This window comes from Asterias amurensis, chromosome 12 (genome assembly GCF_032118995.1).
Source record: "Asterias amurensis chromosome 12, ASM3211899v1".
Classification (NCBI taxonomy): Eukaryota; Metazoa; Echinodermata; class Asteroidea; order Forcipulatida; family Asteriidae; genus Asterias; species Asterias amurensis.
Window position 1 is genome coordinate 703,102 of NC_092659.1, and position 17,071 is coordinate 720,172.

The window sequence follows — 17,071 nt, forward strand, 5'->3', positions numbered from 1 at the left end:
CATGACTGAGCGATGTCAGATTTGGAGCCTTTAAAAGTTCTGGAGGAAAGAACTAGAATCATTCAGAGGTTTTTTATTTTTATTATGTCTGCAGAGTTCAAACCTTGGACAAAGTTCTAAAAAAGTTCCTACCCATTCGAAGTGTAATACGATCTCCTAACAGCCATCTGAGCTGTTATTATTGAAATTTATATGTCTTCCCAAAGCCATATAATAACCTTTCATGACACCATCAGCTTGACAAATATCCACAGCGTCTTATTATTTTACTTAAAGAAACATCCTCCACTATCTCCATTACGAGAAAGCCAGCTGCGTCTTTTAAGAGCGTCCTGGTGACATCATTTCGTCATGGACATGAAATAGCAAATAAATCCCGCGTTTTTTTTTTTTTTTTTTTTATTGCATGCTTCAAACCCAAGTAGTTGCAGACTTGATCAAACCAATAAATCCGAGGAATAACAGAGTACGGGAAGGAAGTCTGAACAAAATGATTTTGAAAGACTCGATGTTGAAGCCACAGAAAATTAATTGAAAAGTAGGAAAGATCCGAGTGCGGGTTTTGTGGGCAACCGTTTCCAATAATTGCAAATATGGAAGTGATTTCGAAGCTACCTTCGTGTTGTGTAAGCTGGAGAACACCTGATACAAAAAAGGTGTTGATATTTACTTGTTTGTCTTTTGGTTGTATGTTGTATTGTGTGTGGGGGGGGGTCTCTCAATGTTCTCTATCTGTTCTTTTTGGGAAGGGGGATTCGGAACGGGTTGAAAGGAAGAAGGCCTGGGGCAATTCTATCAGTTTCAGATTGTGGATTTCTTTCAGAGATTTTTTGTTTTGCTGCTGCGAATTTTTGGTTGTGAAAACTGCAGCCAAAATGTTGAAGCGAAAGGTTGTCAATATATTTCATACAGCTATAGGATTAAAACGGTCAAAAAGTTCCAAACACCAAAGGTTTACTTTTCCTTTAAAGTATGAATCAAATTGTACATTAAATTTACTCCGGAAAATGGACCATGTATTTACTTATGATATAGAGTTTCAGCAATATTGTACTGCTTCGTCCAAATGACTTATACAGCTCTGAGGTAAATCAGTCCTGTGGATGTTGTAATACTACGGTGCCTGGGTTTTTCGTGAATCCAAGAAACTGATCTCAAAGGAAATTAACCTATGGTTCAAATAACAGGGAAGTTGTACTCTCTGTACAAACATATCTGAATGTCCAATGATATTTTATTAAATAATCATTTATTTATATTCCGCTCATTCCATTAAACGTTTACAAGCGCATACCAAAATAATTAGACAGTGGTTACAAAACTAATAACTGGTAAAAGAAAGAAGAAAAAAGAAATCCCCTAGAAAATGAAATCAAGACTTCCAAAACATGCGGGTTCTGATATTGATGTAGAGGGGTAGGTATTCACTGTACAAAACAATGTGTGTGAATGTCAAATTATTGTTCAATATTGATCTAAAAGGTAAATAGACATTCATTGTACAAACCTATGTGAATGTCAAATGTCCGATATCAGACTAACCTTTCATGGGGTTGAGCGTAATATCTCACTTTGGTAGCCGAACTTATGTTTTTTAGAACTACCCAAGGGGTCTTTGGGATGCTTTAGGTGGCATCAGATTTAGGTAAATTTATTGTTCTAAGCAATGTGTGCATTATCAGAACAGCGTGAACATAGACCTTTTCGCAAATACTGGGGCGCGCGCGTAAAGCTTGGAATTAGATGCATTGTGGTCTAGCTGGTAGCAAAATTTGATTCATATATATCCCACAATGCACCTCATTCAACAGTCTGCGCTTGCGCATTGGTATTTGCGATAAGGTCTATTAGAAAAATACGTAATAAGTCTGCTGCCACCTAGCGTTCTAAAGTATCCCTTTTTTTATCCCAAAATATGACAAATGAGCTGACAGTCTTACAAACCGGATAATCCCCACAGGAATCTTTGAAAAAAAAAGAAAAAAAAGAAACTATTTGAATCGGAACATGTCTGCCATCAGCTTGTAGTGTATTGTTTGCAAGTTGAGAATCAGATGACACAAACGCTAATGCGAACTAACGTGCAAATTGATTCCAGAAAAAAATCTAACAACAAACCTGCCAGAGTTTATACCATTTTCTAAGTAACAATTCGTCTGTGAATGTGTGATACATTCACCACAACAGCAACACAAATGTCACCATCAAAGATCAAGTGATTGATGGTAACAGTTACCGGTCAAAAACGGCTTCAAGGAACACGTTGCCTTGGATCGGTCGAGTTGGTCTATAAAAAGCGTTTGAAACCGTTTGTTATGAAATGCATATGGTTAGAAAGATGATTTGAAAGTAGAATATAATGATCCACACAAGTATCACTCAAAATTGCACGGTTTTCTTTTTACGTCGCGAACTAACACGGTCGGCCATTTATGGGAGTCAAATTTTTGACTCCCATAAATGGCCGACCGTGTTTGTCGATGAGGTAAAACGAAAACCACGCAATTTCGAGGCATATTTGTGTAGATCATTGTATTCTACTTTTACAACATCTTTCTAATCATATCGACTATATAACAAACGGTTAAAAAACGCTTTTCAAAGACCAACTCGACCGATCCAAGGCAACGTGTTCCTTTAAAGACAGACGCTAAAAATGAGCGGAAAAGCTCAGCGTCGCCGGGGGCTTTCGCCCTGATCAAACCATACCGTAAACAACTCACTTTCTACCCATCAAGTCACCCTGATGGATCATGCAATCAGCTGGTTATTTTAGTCTTAGACATGGTCTTAATGGATAAAAAGTAACACCTTTCACAGTCATTTGACCGGCTTGTGGATCATGGTTGAGATCTTTCAAACAGCTACTTCTGCTGCCAGACTTTTGTGATTCTTTCTGACAATCAATCTTGTATCTTTAACACGGGTGGTTTGTTAATAAACGGCCTAATTGGATAAGACGTGCACTCTGCAACACTTCTCAACTTAAGATGTGTTAAATTAGTTCTCTTACTGCTTCTTAACTTTTAATGACATCTAGGACGCTTTAGCGTGAATGTTTAATGTCTTCAACAATTACCGACTTTCTTTTGTTATATATGGGATTGGGCCTTTTTTTCTACGGAGCTATGGAAGTGCCATCCCAGTATATCGAGGTATGTTTTTTCTTTAAATGACCGCTTTTATGAAGAAAAAAAGAAAGTTTTATTTTAGTTTTATTTTTATTGTTTGGGTGCGGTTGTGTGTAGAAAACTTTTGCTTTTACAAATAAGTACCAGCCAGAACTTCAAACACGCTGTGACTGATACCACGGTCGTTTATTGCTTTTGCTAAGCATAAGTTTCTGCTTAGCACCTTTATGATTTTTTTATTCTAGTTAGTATGCTTATTCTGGTAAGCGTTATTATTGTGTGCTTAGCTACTCTTGATGCAAAATAAGCTCTACAAAATTGGACACTGTGGTAATTTATCTCAATATTTCAACATGTCAAAATTAAAACTCAATCTTATAAATCGTATAAAAAGAAATCGAGCTCTGGTAACCAGCACGTTCCCTCCGCGTCTCTAACTTAATTACGCAATACTGCCTACCTGTTACTTATGTTCATCTGTGATGCATTCCTTTTTAAATTACAGCCATACTTTTTCTACCGTTTCTCCATTTTATATAAAACGAAAAATAACTGAATTCCCGGACGACAATCGTTAATCAGTGCCCTTTTGGCCAACCCACATCACCCACTCCCAAAGATTTCATTAATCACAGATGTCATCTGGTTTATAGCACTCTTGCGTATCCGAATCACGTTTAGGTCAAAGTTCAGCGGTACTTTCTTCAATTGAATGCAATAAGACTTTACCCCAGTTATAGTCAACTTGTAAATAGATTAATTGATGGAGCACTGGCAGTAGTCAGGCGTATGGAAACGGGGCCCTTTCTTCAACGACGAGTAGCCGGTTTTCCGGCACTTAAATGCGCCAAGAGCAAACTCCTTCGACGAAAAACAAATTCATGGGCGGGTGATCATCGTGTGATTTAAAGTCAGAGGGTAAACCTAGGGCTATGGTTGTCTGGCTGTTAAATCATATATGGGTTATTCGGTTGGACTTAAAATTGCTGATGAGGCTCGATTATACACCTTAGGTGGAATGCAGTGCAGCGAAAGTTTATTAGGAAATTTAAGAGTAAGCATCTGTTGGATTTCTTTTGACTGGTCGGATGTTTTGGGGTTTGGTTCGAATGTGTTTGTGTTTGGTCGTGTTGTGTTAGGTTGGGATATGGGTAACAACGGAATGGACAAATATTTCGTGAAAGTACGATATCCAATATTAATTCACTGTACCATCCTATATGTGAATCACAAATGTCAAATATTAACTCAACCGACGTCAGCAAAACGTCGTTTAAGTAAAAAAAAAAAAAAAAAGGAATGCCGAAAGAACACTATGACCATTCATTGTGTTATCTTTACCACTCTTCATTATCTCAAAGGAACACAGACTACACAATGACGTCACGGTCAGTGAGAATCCCGCAATTGTGATTGGCCAGTCAAACTATGTGCCTTTTAAATATTCCCGCGAGGGTATAATTCAAAATAATGTGCAAATATGCACAGCTGAATGATCAAGTCTATGAAATTATGACGTCGGCTGTATAGGAATCAACGCGTCCGTGTCAACAGGTTTGTCAAGATGATGGGAACATTTTGCCGCCTCATAATTTAATTTTCAACATTCGCACACCATGCTTCACTGAAGATTAACTTGAAACAAAATAGTCGACTAGAAATTGAACTCAACCAAAAGGGTTACGATTTCCATTCCTTTACTTCTGTTTGAAACGTCAATGCTTTCAACTTAGCCGAAGTCAATACTTAATTCACATGTAAAACTCCAAGTCATTTTCTTAATGTATTGAAGATATTAGGTTACAGAGTCTTGAACTTCCCTTATCAAATTATGACATCCATTAATTTAAAACAGAGTTCTCGGGATCACGTTTTCCACATAGGGTTCACTGATCACCAGAAAAACAATTCAAAGATTTGGTTGTTGAAGTTGCAAAAGAAAATGATGAAATAAAATACACCCACACATTCTTGTAATGTTTCTCAGCTCCATTTGGAGTATAACAGCCCGGGGCTTCTGTGGCGCTCTGAAGGCTTTTTAATACACAATCAACCTTGACCCTCGCAGGTACCCATTTATACTCCTGTGTGAAGAGAAGCACTTATAGTTAAGCATCTTGCTCAGAGACACACGTCTCACGACTTTTATTTCAATATTGGACATTGGACTTTCACTTAAGTTTGTACAGCATTGTCCATTGTCCATTGCTGTATACCAATACGTGAATGTCCATTATCGAAGTCTCTAAGTAGAGATTCGCCGTACATACATATATGTAAATGCCCAATGTCAATATCAAATAAACTAATACTGTCCATAGGTTGTTAAACAGGCTGAAACATCACATCAATTCGGACTGGTTGAAAACATGCTACCCCATTCCAGCGCATCTATACGGACCCCACAGTGATGTGCGCTATATATAAGAACACGCTTTCTTTATTAACAATAAAAGGAAACATAGTTTGATTCTCCATATAACATTATTCATCACCTTTAAAGTTCACGCACTGACATTAAGAAGACAAGCTTTCTTTTCTCAAAGTGCGTTTATTTCTTAAGAAGTAATTGGTAACACCGGATCGGATTAAGGTAACAGGATAGCCACAGCGTAAGTTACTGTAATATAGGATGTAAACTGACAGTTTGATGATCCCATTTCTTTTGTGCACAATTGCAGTTGTCAAATACAGGAGGTATCAATGTCTATACAGCACAGGGCAAATGAGACTATGCTATTGTACCATTAATATTCCAGGTGTTCAATGCGTGTGATATCTCTTCAAAATATAAGAATAAACCATAAATAATAGTAAACTTGCGGGTATATAACCATTTATTAAATCTCTTTTGAGGGAGTGTTGGCTCTGAAAACTGCTACTAAAGCCGCAGACACCTCAGTTCACTGAGTTTTGATCCATATTTCGAGCACGATCACCTTTGTCTGATGGAATATTTATTGTTATCAACATTTTGCCTACTAGGAAGAAACTTTAAATAATAGTAAACTTTCGGACAGTGTACTCTGCTCGTTGTTGTTCTCCTGAAGACGAGCAGCGTATACTGTTCGAAACGTCGAGACTAAATCGGCTATTTTCAGAGCCAACACTCACACTAAAGAGATTTTCACATGGTTTTATAGCCGACAGTTAACTATTATTTATAGTTTATTCGTATTATCAAAGCTTCACACATCTTGAAAATCTATTTGTTAACACTGCTTTACATTGCTACAGATACCTCAGTTCACTGGTTTGTGATTCATATTTAGAGCCCGATGCCCTCTGTCTGGTGTAGTGTTTATGTGTATGAACATTCTGCCTCTTCTCGATAAATTAATTTAACGGATTAAAGATATTTGTTACACCATGTGAAATCCATAAAGGCAAGGTATCCAAATGGTAATATCGTCAAAGACCGTGTTTTCACCTGGTGTGTCCCAATTAATGCATGATTTTTATAACCCTATAAATCTGTGACAGTTTGGGTCAGTTGGTCATCTAAGTTGCAAGAAAATATAGCAAGAAAAAAACACAAGCATAGAATCGTGAGCTTTTTAAAATGCCTTGCAAAGGCTTCAAGCATGAGAGGCCTGTCTCTGGTTCAACTTTTACGGGTTGAAAATTCCATCTTTCTCTAAAAATACATTACAGTGCTCCTTATCAAGTAAGGAGTACGCTCATTAATTTGTATTGTTCAGTATAACAATGCATGTACTAATCAACCATTGTTCATGTAGCAGTAGATTGGAGTATAGAATATGCGGTCCGAGTTTTGGCCTAGTTCAAAATATGATTTCAAAAAAAAAAAAAATCTAAAACTTAAACAATTCTAGAAAGCCAATAAATTACTTTCATGATACCGTATCAGAAATGTATATACATGTATGCACCTTGCATTTCCTGCGTGCATTGTCCGCGGAATACGCGAAAGCTGTTGTATGCTTTCCGTTTTGAAAAACGGCATCATCTATAAATCAAGAATGCTTTTTAAAAAATTCGTTTAACAAATTTCTTTCGGCACAATTCAAGCCATGCAACTTTCAAAGCGACATTTGCCTTCAGCCTTCAGCGAGGACACCCATCAAAAATTGCGTGGGTTTTCTTTTATTTGTCTCCGGCCTCCCCTAATGTCACTCAAAATAATGGAATTAAACACAACATCGCTGCCCGAACTGAACAAATCTAAAACTGACATCACCTTAAGTGGGCGTGGTAACACCCCCTCATTGGCCTCGCTCCTCTCGCTCGACTGAAACAAGTCTAGGACTTAACTGACAGTCGCAAATACTGAAAGCTCTTCTCCTGATAGTTATCACCGACTTATTGATTGGTAACAAGCAGAAGGTAAAGGCCATAGCAAAAGATAATAATCTGACTTAGCTCACAGGGATGGGGCAGAGTTAAGGCTTGTGTAACGTCTTGATAACCATCTAAGACCGTGACTTAACAACCTAAATAAGACTTGTTCAATTTCTGCACGGGATGGGAGCTACATCAAAACAGGCAGATGGCTCAGTTGTTTAGAATGGTTTGACGTGGTTTAAAGACAAGTCAATACCACGAAAAGTGTTGGTAAATGTTAAGACTTTTCTCTTTAAGTCACGTTATGATGGGTGGCAACTGTGAACTTTTTAAAGTAGGCTGGTTATTGTGTAAATAAAAACATTGAGGAAACACATATTATTCCTTTTCTAAAGATTTCTTCGGTAAGGTCCAAGTTAAACGGACAAACTTGTAGGCAGATATAAGTGTTAGGCAGATATAAGTGTTAATTTAACACCCTGTCTTTTAAACTTAACTTAGAATTTTGTTTTGTATGTGGCAACAACACATACACACATTTTAACACCCGAAGTTTTTTGCAGTGTAACAAGTTATGTTTATTGGACTGGAGATAGTTCTATTTCCCCCCAGCTCATTAGCTGACCATATACAGCTAGACTTATAACAACGAAATGTGGCTTAACAAACAACACTAATGAGGCCATCCGTTTATTCTAACAGTCGACATTATTGCCTATGTTGGGCCACGGGGGCCGCTATAGGACATCGATCTGTATCCATGTCTCCTATATACACGACTTTATTTGATCTTGCGTCAAGCCAGTATAGCGATATTAACCAACATATAGAGTGATATAATGAATGTATATATCCTCCAAATGCCTGAGGTCCGTCTTTTGTACAAATTCCCGGATCTGTAGTCACCTGATACAAGCCGTTGATTTGGTCCGCAAATTAAGATTGTGTAATATCGTCGACGGTAGTTTATTGCGTGTGATACGTTAAAGGTACTGGACACCTTTGGTTATTGTCAAAGACCAGTATTCTCACAATCCCAACATATATGCAACTTTATTGATTTTGTTAAACATCGTTAACAACAATTGTTCAGAAACATATACTCTAATGTTTGACGGGGAAAAAACAAATTCTATTTCCAGGTGACTTTAAACTTTGCAAATCCCCTCTGTATAGGGGGTCTGGAACCCAACGCATCGAGTCTAATGGCCTTGCTGAGGGTGGGAGTGTGGCCCACAATCATAACGTCACAGATATTAATTCAACAAGTACCCTTGTAGCCTCGTCTTACTCTCGCGCTTTTTCTTGTGGCCCCGCGTGTTTTGAAAAGGATAGCAGTCCCACGAGTGTTCAGGAAGGAAATTGCCTCAGAAGTTTGCCAATATTCGCTGCGATATCGTGCAGATTGCAAATGTTGGGGAGAAAATTAATTCGAAGGTGCTGGACAGTGTTGGCAATTACTCCAAATGTTTGTTAGCATAAAACCTTACTTGCAACGAGTAATGGAGAGCTGTTGATGGTAGAACATTGTGAGAAACGGCTCCTCTGCATGTAACGCAGTTTTTGAGAAAGAGGTTATTTCTTCGCAAATATTAAAAGATTTCATGTGTTTTTCTTTCATTATTCTCGTCCAACTCCGATGACAAATTGAGTCCAAATTGTCACAGATTTATAATGTTACGCTTATGTTGGGATACACCAAGTGAGAATACTGCATGGTCTTACAATATGAAGGTGGCCAGTGCCTTTACAAATGTGTTTAGCATAATAAGCAGATGGCAGAGAACGAAAACTTATTTCATTACTCAATTTGAACAATTTATGATAAGTTTGTTGTTGAATTGCATTTGACCCCTTCCCTAGTGTATAATTTCCAAAGCAAACATTGAAGTAACGAAAAGTATTCAGTTTTTCTTTATTCAGATTCAGCCACTTTTGCGACTATTGACTGACAGTTAGCCACTATTATGTTCGTTGACTCTCTAACAAGTACACACCAGACAGTAAATCAATCTCCTTACATATTTATATATCTTTATTTCTGAATCTTTAAATGTGCTAGTCAGAGTTGCATTTCGTATAATGTAAATTTTATTAGTCAATAATAATAGTAGTGGCTTCTTATATAGAGTGCATACCCGTCACTCAGTGATGTTTATGAGGCGCCTCAACATACAGTATTTTCATGCAAGTATGATACTACGCTTTAATTATGAGACCTACTCTTTTTACATATTCACCATGATGTAGTGCTGCCAATCAAACCAGGAATACCAGGGCGAACCCCTTCCCTTGGAATATGTTATGGTCATTACACAACACACGCGCCAACGGCTTCACGTCCCATCCGATCATTGATTCGCCAGATAAAGATTAATCAAATAAGTAAAATTGTGTCAAGAGGGGCGTAAAGGAAAACATGTTTGATAAAAACTTTACATCTGCAGAGTGAAATTCATTATTGATGCACACGTAACTAATGTAAAACGATGATTTTTGGGGGGATTTTTTTTTTTACATAAACGAGCTTTATTTTGTATCATACATCAAGTACACTCAGTTCCCACCGATATACCTTTATACAAATACCTCACCACGCCTATATCATGGATATAAATAAACTTGGGGAAAATAAGTCAACACTATGGCGATTGAATATCGATAGCAAATTAAAATATATTGATGTCTGGTTCCTTGCAATGGCTCTCTACCAGCATCTTATTATACCCACAACCCATCAGGGGAACCAGTCTATACCCTCACACATGCTACGGGCGCTCCCCTGTCATGTAAGTGCATTTTTGTGTGTTGAATCACCCCGGAGAATTCACTTTGAATTTACGTCAGGAAAAATCATTTAATTTACACGGAGCGGACTGCTTCTGGTGAAATATGAGTTTGTAATAAAGACTATAAGCGAGGTGGGGTATGAACCTTTTGATCAAGATCTAGATCTGAGAAATAAATGTATTAAAGAGATGGGGATGATGCTGTGACACGGAGGGGGGTTGGGAAAATTTTATTTGAAAACATGATAAGAAGTTGGAGTCCATTTCTTTACCTATTTCGGAAAATAATTTCCTAAACCTCTTAAAAAATTCTTCACCCCTAAATGTTCTGCAGCATTCACGTGCGTGGAAAACGGCTTTGTTGAATTTGAGAACGCACAGCGAACAAAATGTTTGGAAGCTGTTGGTTGCTTTTGGACAATATTCTCTTCTCAAAGACACTGGACATGTTTGGTAATTGTCAAAAACCAGTATTCTCATGCATAACATAACAAATCTGTAAAAATAAAGTATTTTAATATTTAAGTAAGAAATTACCTCTCTCTCAAAAACAACTACGTGACTTCATCAACAGCTCTCTATTGCTCGTTGCCAAGTAAGTTGTTATGCTCATAATTACCAAAAGTGTTCAGTGCATTTAAAGCCAGTTTACTTTATATCTAATTAAAATTGATCTATGGATTTTCATTCTTATGGATGTGAAGTTTTTTAAAAACTGTTTTGATAAAACTTCCAGCACCACTACTTTTAAACTTGTGGATTAGTATCTTTAGGTATGACATTATTTCATGGACGTAATGACGTCTCCATTTACGTCACTCGGTACATTTCACCTTCCGGCCTCTAACGAGCTCCACGCTGTAACTCTCATCTGGTGGTAAATTTGCTTTTAGCACTCCGACTTAGCGGTCAGATACCGAGATACCATCGATTAGATAGACCGATGTCACGCGTCGATGCACGGCGGACCTTGCATGGCCAGGCACGCCAGTTGCAAAAAAAAAACCTGCTTGTATCTACAGTCAGATGTTTGCCCTCAGTAAAAACAGCTCGTAAGTCGTGCGTAACACTTCATTTTGGACAAGAGGTGACACGGAAACTGACAAAATGAAACTTGGTGGAAATGATTGTTATACATCCATGATTGCATTAGGCAAATACCAAGGGCTTTATAAAACTGTTTTGACTGGTTGATTTTCATGGGAGTCATTTGTCACTGTCAAAAAGAGACAGTTTTCTCCAAATAATTGTATCACTGAACGTGATAATCAGATTCTATTCCCTCAACAGAGTGAGAAGAGTTTCCATGAATTTATTTGGTGATGGAAATTCAGGTGGAAAACTCAAACAGAATCTGTCAGATATGGTTTTAAAATCGACAAAATTGTCCTCGAAAGTATCAAATTGTCATCTAAGGCTGTACGTTTGTCTACTATAACCTTATATTGAATTCATTTCCATAGGTGGTACGTTACCAAGACGTGAACACACATAATCAAAGCCATACTATTGAGTGTTAAAGTCCACGTAGTTATAGAAATACAATAGTTGTACACTATTTGGTGAAAAGTGCAAAACACTTAAACCAGCTCGTGTAACTGTATATGATGTGAACCACCACTTTAACACACATATCTAGTCCAAAGTGGTTAAACGATTTACAACTCACGCATTTCTAACATGACATTTTCATAAAGCTTTTCAGTCCCTAAAACAGCTCCCTTTTTTGAAGTAAAATAATATTGGAGATTGAATGAAAATTGTTTTAAGGTCATTCACTTGGACTGTACTTTTTTGCATCCGTTTGCCACGATTTGGAGTGTGTGGGATCGGTATGCCGGGACAGAATGAATGGCAGGTTTTTGCTGATTGGTTTGAAAGATTTCTTTAAACAGTGGGCGTTGATAACGTCCTGTGCCCACTTTCATAATTATGTAAGCATACAACTTGCTAAGCACATATAAATATTGCTTAACAAAAAATGGTTACCATGCCAACACTCTATAAAGTTTACATAGACCTTATCGCAAATACCAATGCGCAAGCGCAGACTGTTGAATGAGGTGCATTGTGGGATATATATGAATCAAATTTGTAATCAGCTAGACCACAATGCACCTAATTCCAAGCTTTACGCGAGCGCCCCAGTATTTGCGAAAAGGTCTATTGTTGCAACTGTGCCACTCTGATATGTTTGACCAAAGTAATCTGTTAATTTCGAAGTGGTAATATTTTACTTTTTTTCTCTTTAAATTCTCCTTCGAGAAAAACATATTCTAGGTGTGAATATTTGTAAGTTTCTTCATTTCAAGATTAAATTGCTCCCCTGGTGTGCATTTCATTCTCAGTTTTTCCAAAATATAAACACTATTTGAAGACAACATGCTATGTGTTGTTTAATGTGTTAAAAAAAAAAAACTTGGTAAGAATTAACCCGGATTCCAGAACCCATTTCTGGGTTTGGTTGACCCGGAACGGGAAGTGGTTTAAAGTGTGGGCTTAACTCGGATTCTGCGTTAGATTCTGTGTAATGTTGACATCGATTCCGAGTCAGGCCCTACCGGAACTAGGATCCGGGTCAGTTCCGACCCGGAATATTTGGAGTTTAATTTTCTTTTTCTATAATTGACTTAAATCTTATCTTCATTCAACTTTATATTCACGTTTTATTCCCTTTAAGATGGTGCGATTCGTAGCCTTACTCGGGGCAGTCGGCCTACTGGTATGTCAATCTGCAGGACTTGATGCCGCAGACGTCGAGGAACAAGACGAGTTCAACAAACCCTATGCTCCCGACAGTTCGGTAAGAGAACAAGTAGTTCTTCTATAATTAATGTATCCGGTAATGAAACCATGGGTTGCTTCTTAACCACTTTAAAGGCAGTGGACACTATTGGTAATTGTAAAAGACTAGCCTTCACAGTTGGTGTATCTCAACATATGCATAAAATAACAAACCTGTGAAAATTTGAGCTCAATCGGTCATCGAACTTGCGAGATAATAATGAAAGAAAAAAACACCCTTGTCACACGAAGTTGTGTGCGTTTAGATGGTTGATTTCGAGACCTCAAGTTCTAAACTTGAGGTCTCGAAATCAAATTCGTGGAAAATTTCTTCTTTCTCAAAAACTATGGCACTTCAGAGGGAGCCGTTTCTCACAATGTTTTATACCATCAACCTCTCCCCATTACTTGTCACCAAGAAAGGTTTTATGCTAATAAATATTTTTAGTAATTACCAATAGTGTCCACTGCCTTTAAGTTTAAGTCGCAAGCCTGAGGAAACCAGTAAACGAGGGTACTGACTATTGTGAACTAGAAACACATCAACGTACATGTATGACCAAGTCTATTAATTCTATAGTCGGGTTCCTTTAATGTCAACGAGTCTGTGTTCAGATATTACATTCTGAACTCTCACCACGATGGTAAGGCCGTCCTCGGGAAACCAAAAGGCCCCAATTTGATGGTTCTGCTTTACCGTCCAAATCTATCACTGTAAAAAATATCCGTAAAATTTACGGCACTTTACCCGGCAGCTAGGGTACCAGGTAAAGTGCCGTAACTTTCACGGTGGAAGTTTTGTAAACTACCCCTTCAAGGCACAATTTACAAAACTTCCACCGTGAAATTAACAGTTATTGTTATTACATGGTGTTACCGCAAACTCTTCTATATCTTATCTCCACCATGCAAAGTTTCAAATCCTACTTAACAGCACTTTGTCTGGCACCCTAGCTGCCAGGTAAAGTGCCGTAAATTTGACGGATATGTTTACAATGTAGGCCTACGCTTGTACACTATCACCGTTCTCCGCTTACTGTGCAAGCGACGAATCGGAGCCCCATTTACAAAGAGCTGCTTAGCAGAAATTAGTCGGATAGTAAATTAAAATGGTACATGTGGCATGGGAGTTTGACTGGTAACCTACAATTTCTCATAGGGTGCCCTTTACCAAGGAGGAAATTCCTTGGCGCCCTTGTCCTTTCCCAAAACGAAACATACAGCCATGTAATCACATCTCATTGTCTAACGACGGGACCACTCCAGTCAATATTGATCAATAGTTAATAGTACATAAAAAGTGAATACTTTTCGAAATACAATAGACTCTTGATTCAAGGTTAGTCAAGCACAATTTGTCGAGACGTAGGCCTAGTTCTTATATATAACTCTATGGCCTAGCTATAATTTGTGACCAGATCAATATGGGGGAATAGAGACCCCTAAATCAGCCAATCGTACAAGAGAGATGTATTTTTATATATTTCCTGATTTTACAAGAAACAAATGAAGATCTTACATAATCAGTGGTACATGCAAAATTACTCAAACAGCATGGTTCAGTTTTCAAGCAAAATTTTAAATCAAACTAAACAAAAGATTTCGGGTTTTATAAGGTAACATTTTTAACAACAAAATGAAAGCGTTAAAGCAGCCTAGAGGCCGTAACAAAATTTAAATATGTTTTAAAAAAGGCTAATGCATACTTCTAAAAGGTAATGATGAAAAAAACGTCAAATAAAAAGAAGGGGGCAGAAGCAGCCACCTAAAGATGCATCAAAAACATAATACGAAGGAACAGCAGATCTTTTGACAATCTTCAGTCTCTTTTCTGGTCTAAGTTTGTCTTTATCCTATATTTTCTCATTGCGAAAAGGAAGCACGCGATGGAATTTATCAGATTCAACAGCTTTTCCACCAAACTAAACTAATGTTGGCAATTTCTCAAAGTGCTTAGGAACAGTAGCAGAAGCCGCACTTCCCCTTCATAAACCAAACGTTAAATTTAACCAATAGCATCACGTAACGTGATGATAAAACAAAGTCAAGAGCGTTAACACTTACACCGTACCGCAAACATCTTGATCAATGTGTATAGACTTTAACTCTTTAGCTGATTGGAAACCCAAGATCCTTCACTAAGAACAGAGAAGATCTATGAGTGCAATCGATCGGTGCTCCAAACTCTTTCTCAACAACTCCGGTCTATACCTGCCGTTGAGTGTGTGTAATAGACCGTCAAACTCTTCAGTCTCGAGAGCCCTCGAGCTAAAGTCACTCGTAATCGTCCCTTTTAGTTGTCCAAGCTGACTTAGGCATTCCTTGTTACCCCCCCCCCCCCCCCCCTCAGGTGAAGCACGATCAACTTAAACGTCTCTAGCACTAAAAAGATCAGACGTACAACTTTAGAGAGTCGACTTTGATCTCCGAGCTTGATTCATATTATATACTTGATATAGATAACGAGACATGTGGATTGAGTCATATTATTGATTGTGATGTACATTTTGGTCTATTGTCGTGAACCATTACAGAATATGTCAGTAGATTTGCTAACGTTGAACATTGTTGTCCTAATTGACGGTGAACCCAGGTGTAGTGTACGCTTTGGTCATTTTTCCTACACTTTATATAAAAAGCAAGAAAATTGCAATTCCAAAGGTCCGGAAAATGTTCGCGCCAAAGACTGACATGTGGCCCTAGAGTGTAACATCATTCGCTGAAATGTATGTTAATGTTTAGCCTTGTATAACATCAGGTTAGTAGTTAAAGACACTGGACAATGTTAGTAATTGTCAAAGACCAGTCTTCTCACTTGGTGTATGTAAATCTATACATAAAATAACAAACCTGTGAAAGTTTTAGCTCAATTTGTTGTCGAAGTTGCGAGATAACTACATCCTATAGTCACACGAATTTGTGCGCTTTCATATGCTTGATTTCGAGACCTCAAATTCTCTAAATCTGAGGTCTCGAAATCAAATTCGTGGAAAATCCCTTTTTCTCGAAAACTACGTCACTTCAGATGGAGCTGTTTCTCACAATGTTTTATACTTACTATCAAGTTCTCCCCAATAATCGTAATCAAGAAAGGTTTTATAAAAATAATTCTTTTGGGTAATTACCAATAGTGTCCACTGCCTTTAAGTCTATTTTAGCTGAAAGAAAAATACAACTTTAGCTTGAGTTGTATTCAATTAATAATGACAATACGATTTACTTATGAAGCTACGCTGCACTATTGGTCAGGGGTTGCTGCACTGGAACGTTAGAGTTAATTCAAAAGGCTTTATAATTACATCAGTTACAATACACATCCTATGGATACAGTTCCAGAGGGACATTATTGTTATTTCATTTTGTGAATTGATAAAAGTTATCAACTTCTCTTTCCGTCTGGCCCTTGTCTTTCCACATTACAAAGCCTGCCGATTGAAACCCAAGGGTAACCTGTCGTAATCTAATGAAAATAGGTTTAGAGGATAATTCCATTTGCCCCTAGCAAGTAATCTAGACGGATATTGTGGTGGTTTAAATTGGCGCTGAGAGGGGTGCTGCTGCAAATACGTGTAATTCGCCCGAACCTTGTAGGGCCAAGGATGGAGCCTTGGGGCACCTTGATTTCTCAAGTCATTAAGCATGTGTGCTAGTAATGTGATGGCTCAATGTCTCGTGGGGAAACGTGTTTATTATGTAAAAGCAGCCCCTCTAAAAGACTTGATAAACTGGGTCATCTGCAGGAAAAACAACTATTGATTGATTGATCTCATCTGCAGATCAGAACATTTTACAGAAATAATAAAAGCCCGAAGGTTAATAAGCGTGCCTGTGTTTGAGCGTCGGTTATATTACTTCCGATTCTTTGTTTGTTGAGCGGTAGTTTATGGGTTAAGAGACCCGGCCGGGAAAACACGAGCCAAACTATGCCCTCGCTGCACCCTAGCGGCGAGGAGGCAAGATTCAATTTGGGTGGAACTATTGCAATCAATGACGTCACAGTGCTTAATGGTGTTTATATTTTCGTTTGTTCTTACATGACGGTACATTTGCCTTTAAGTGCGT

General features: G+C 37.9%; 1 protein-coding gene across 1 annotated transcript in view; it reads left to right on the plus strand.

Annotated features, from left to right (window-relative positions):
* The window catches only part of LOC139945517 (uncharacterized), a 56,336-nt gene that overhangs the window by 36,449 nt on the left and 2,816 nt on the right, over positions 1-17,071 (plus strand). The window contains exon 3 of the mRNA XM_071942888.1: positions 12,906-13,028. Coding sequence (XP_071798989.1) covers positions 12,906-13,028 — 123 coding nt within the window. The remainder of the gene's footprint in view (positions 1-12,905; positions 13,029-17,071) is intronic.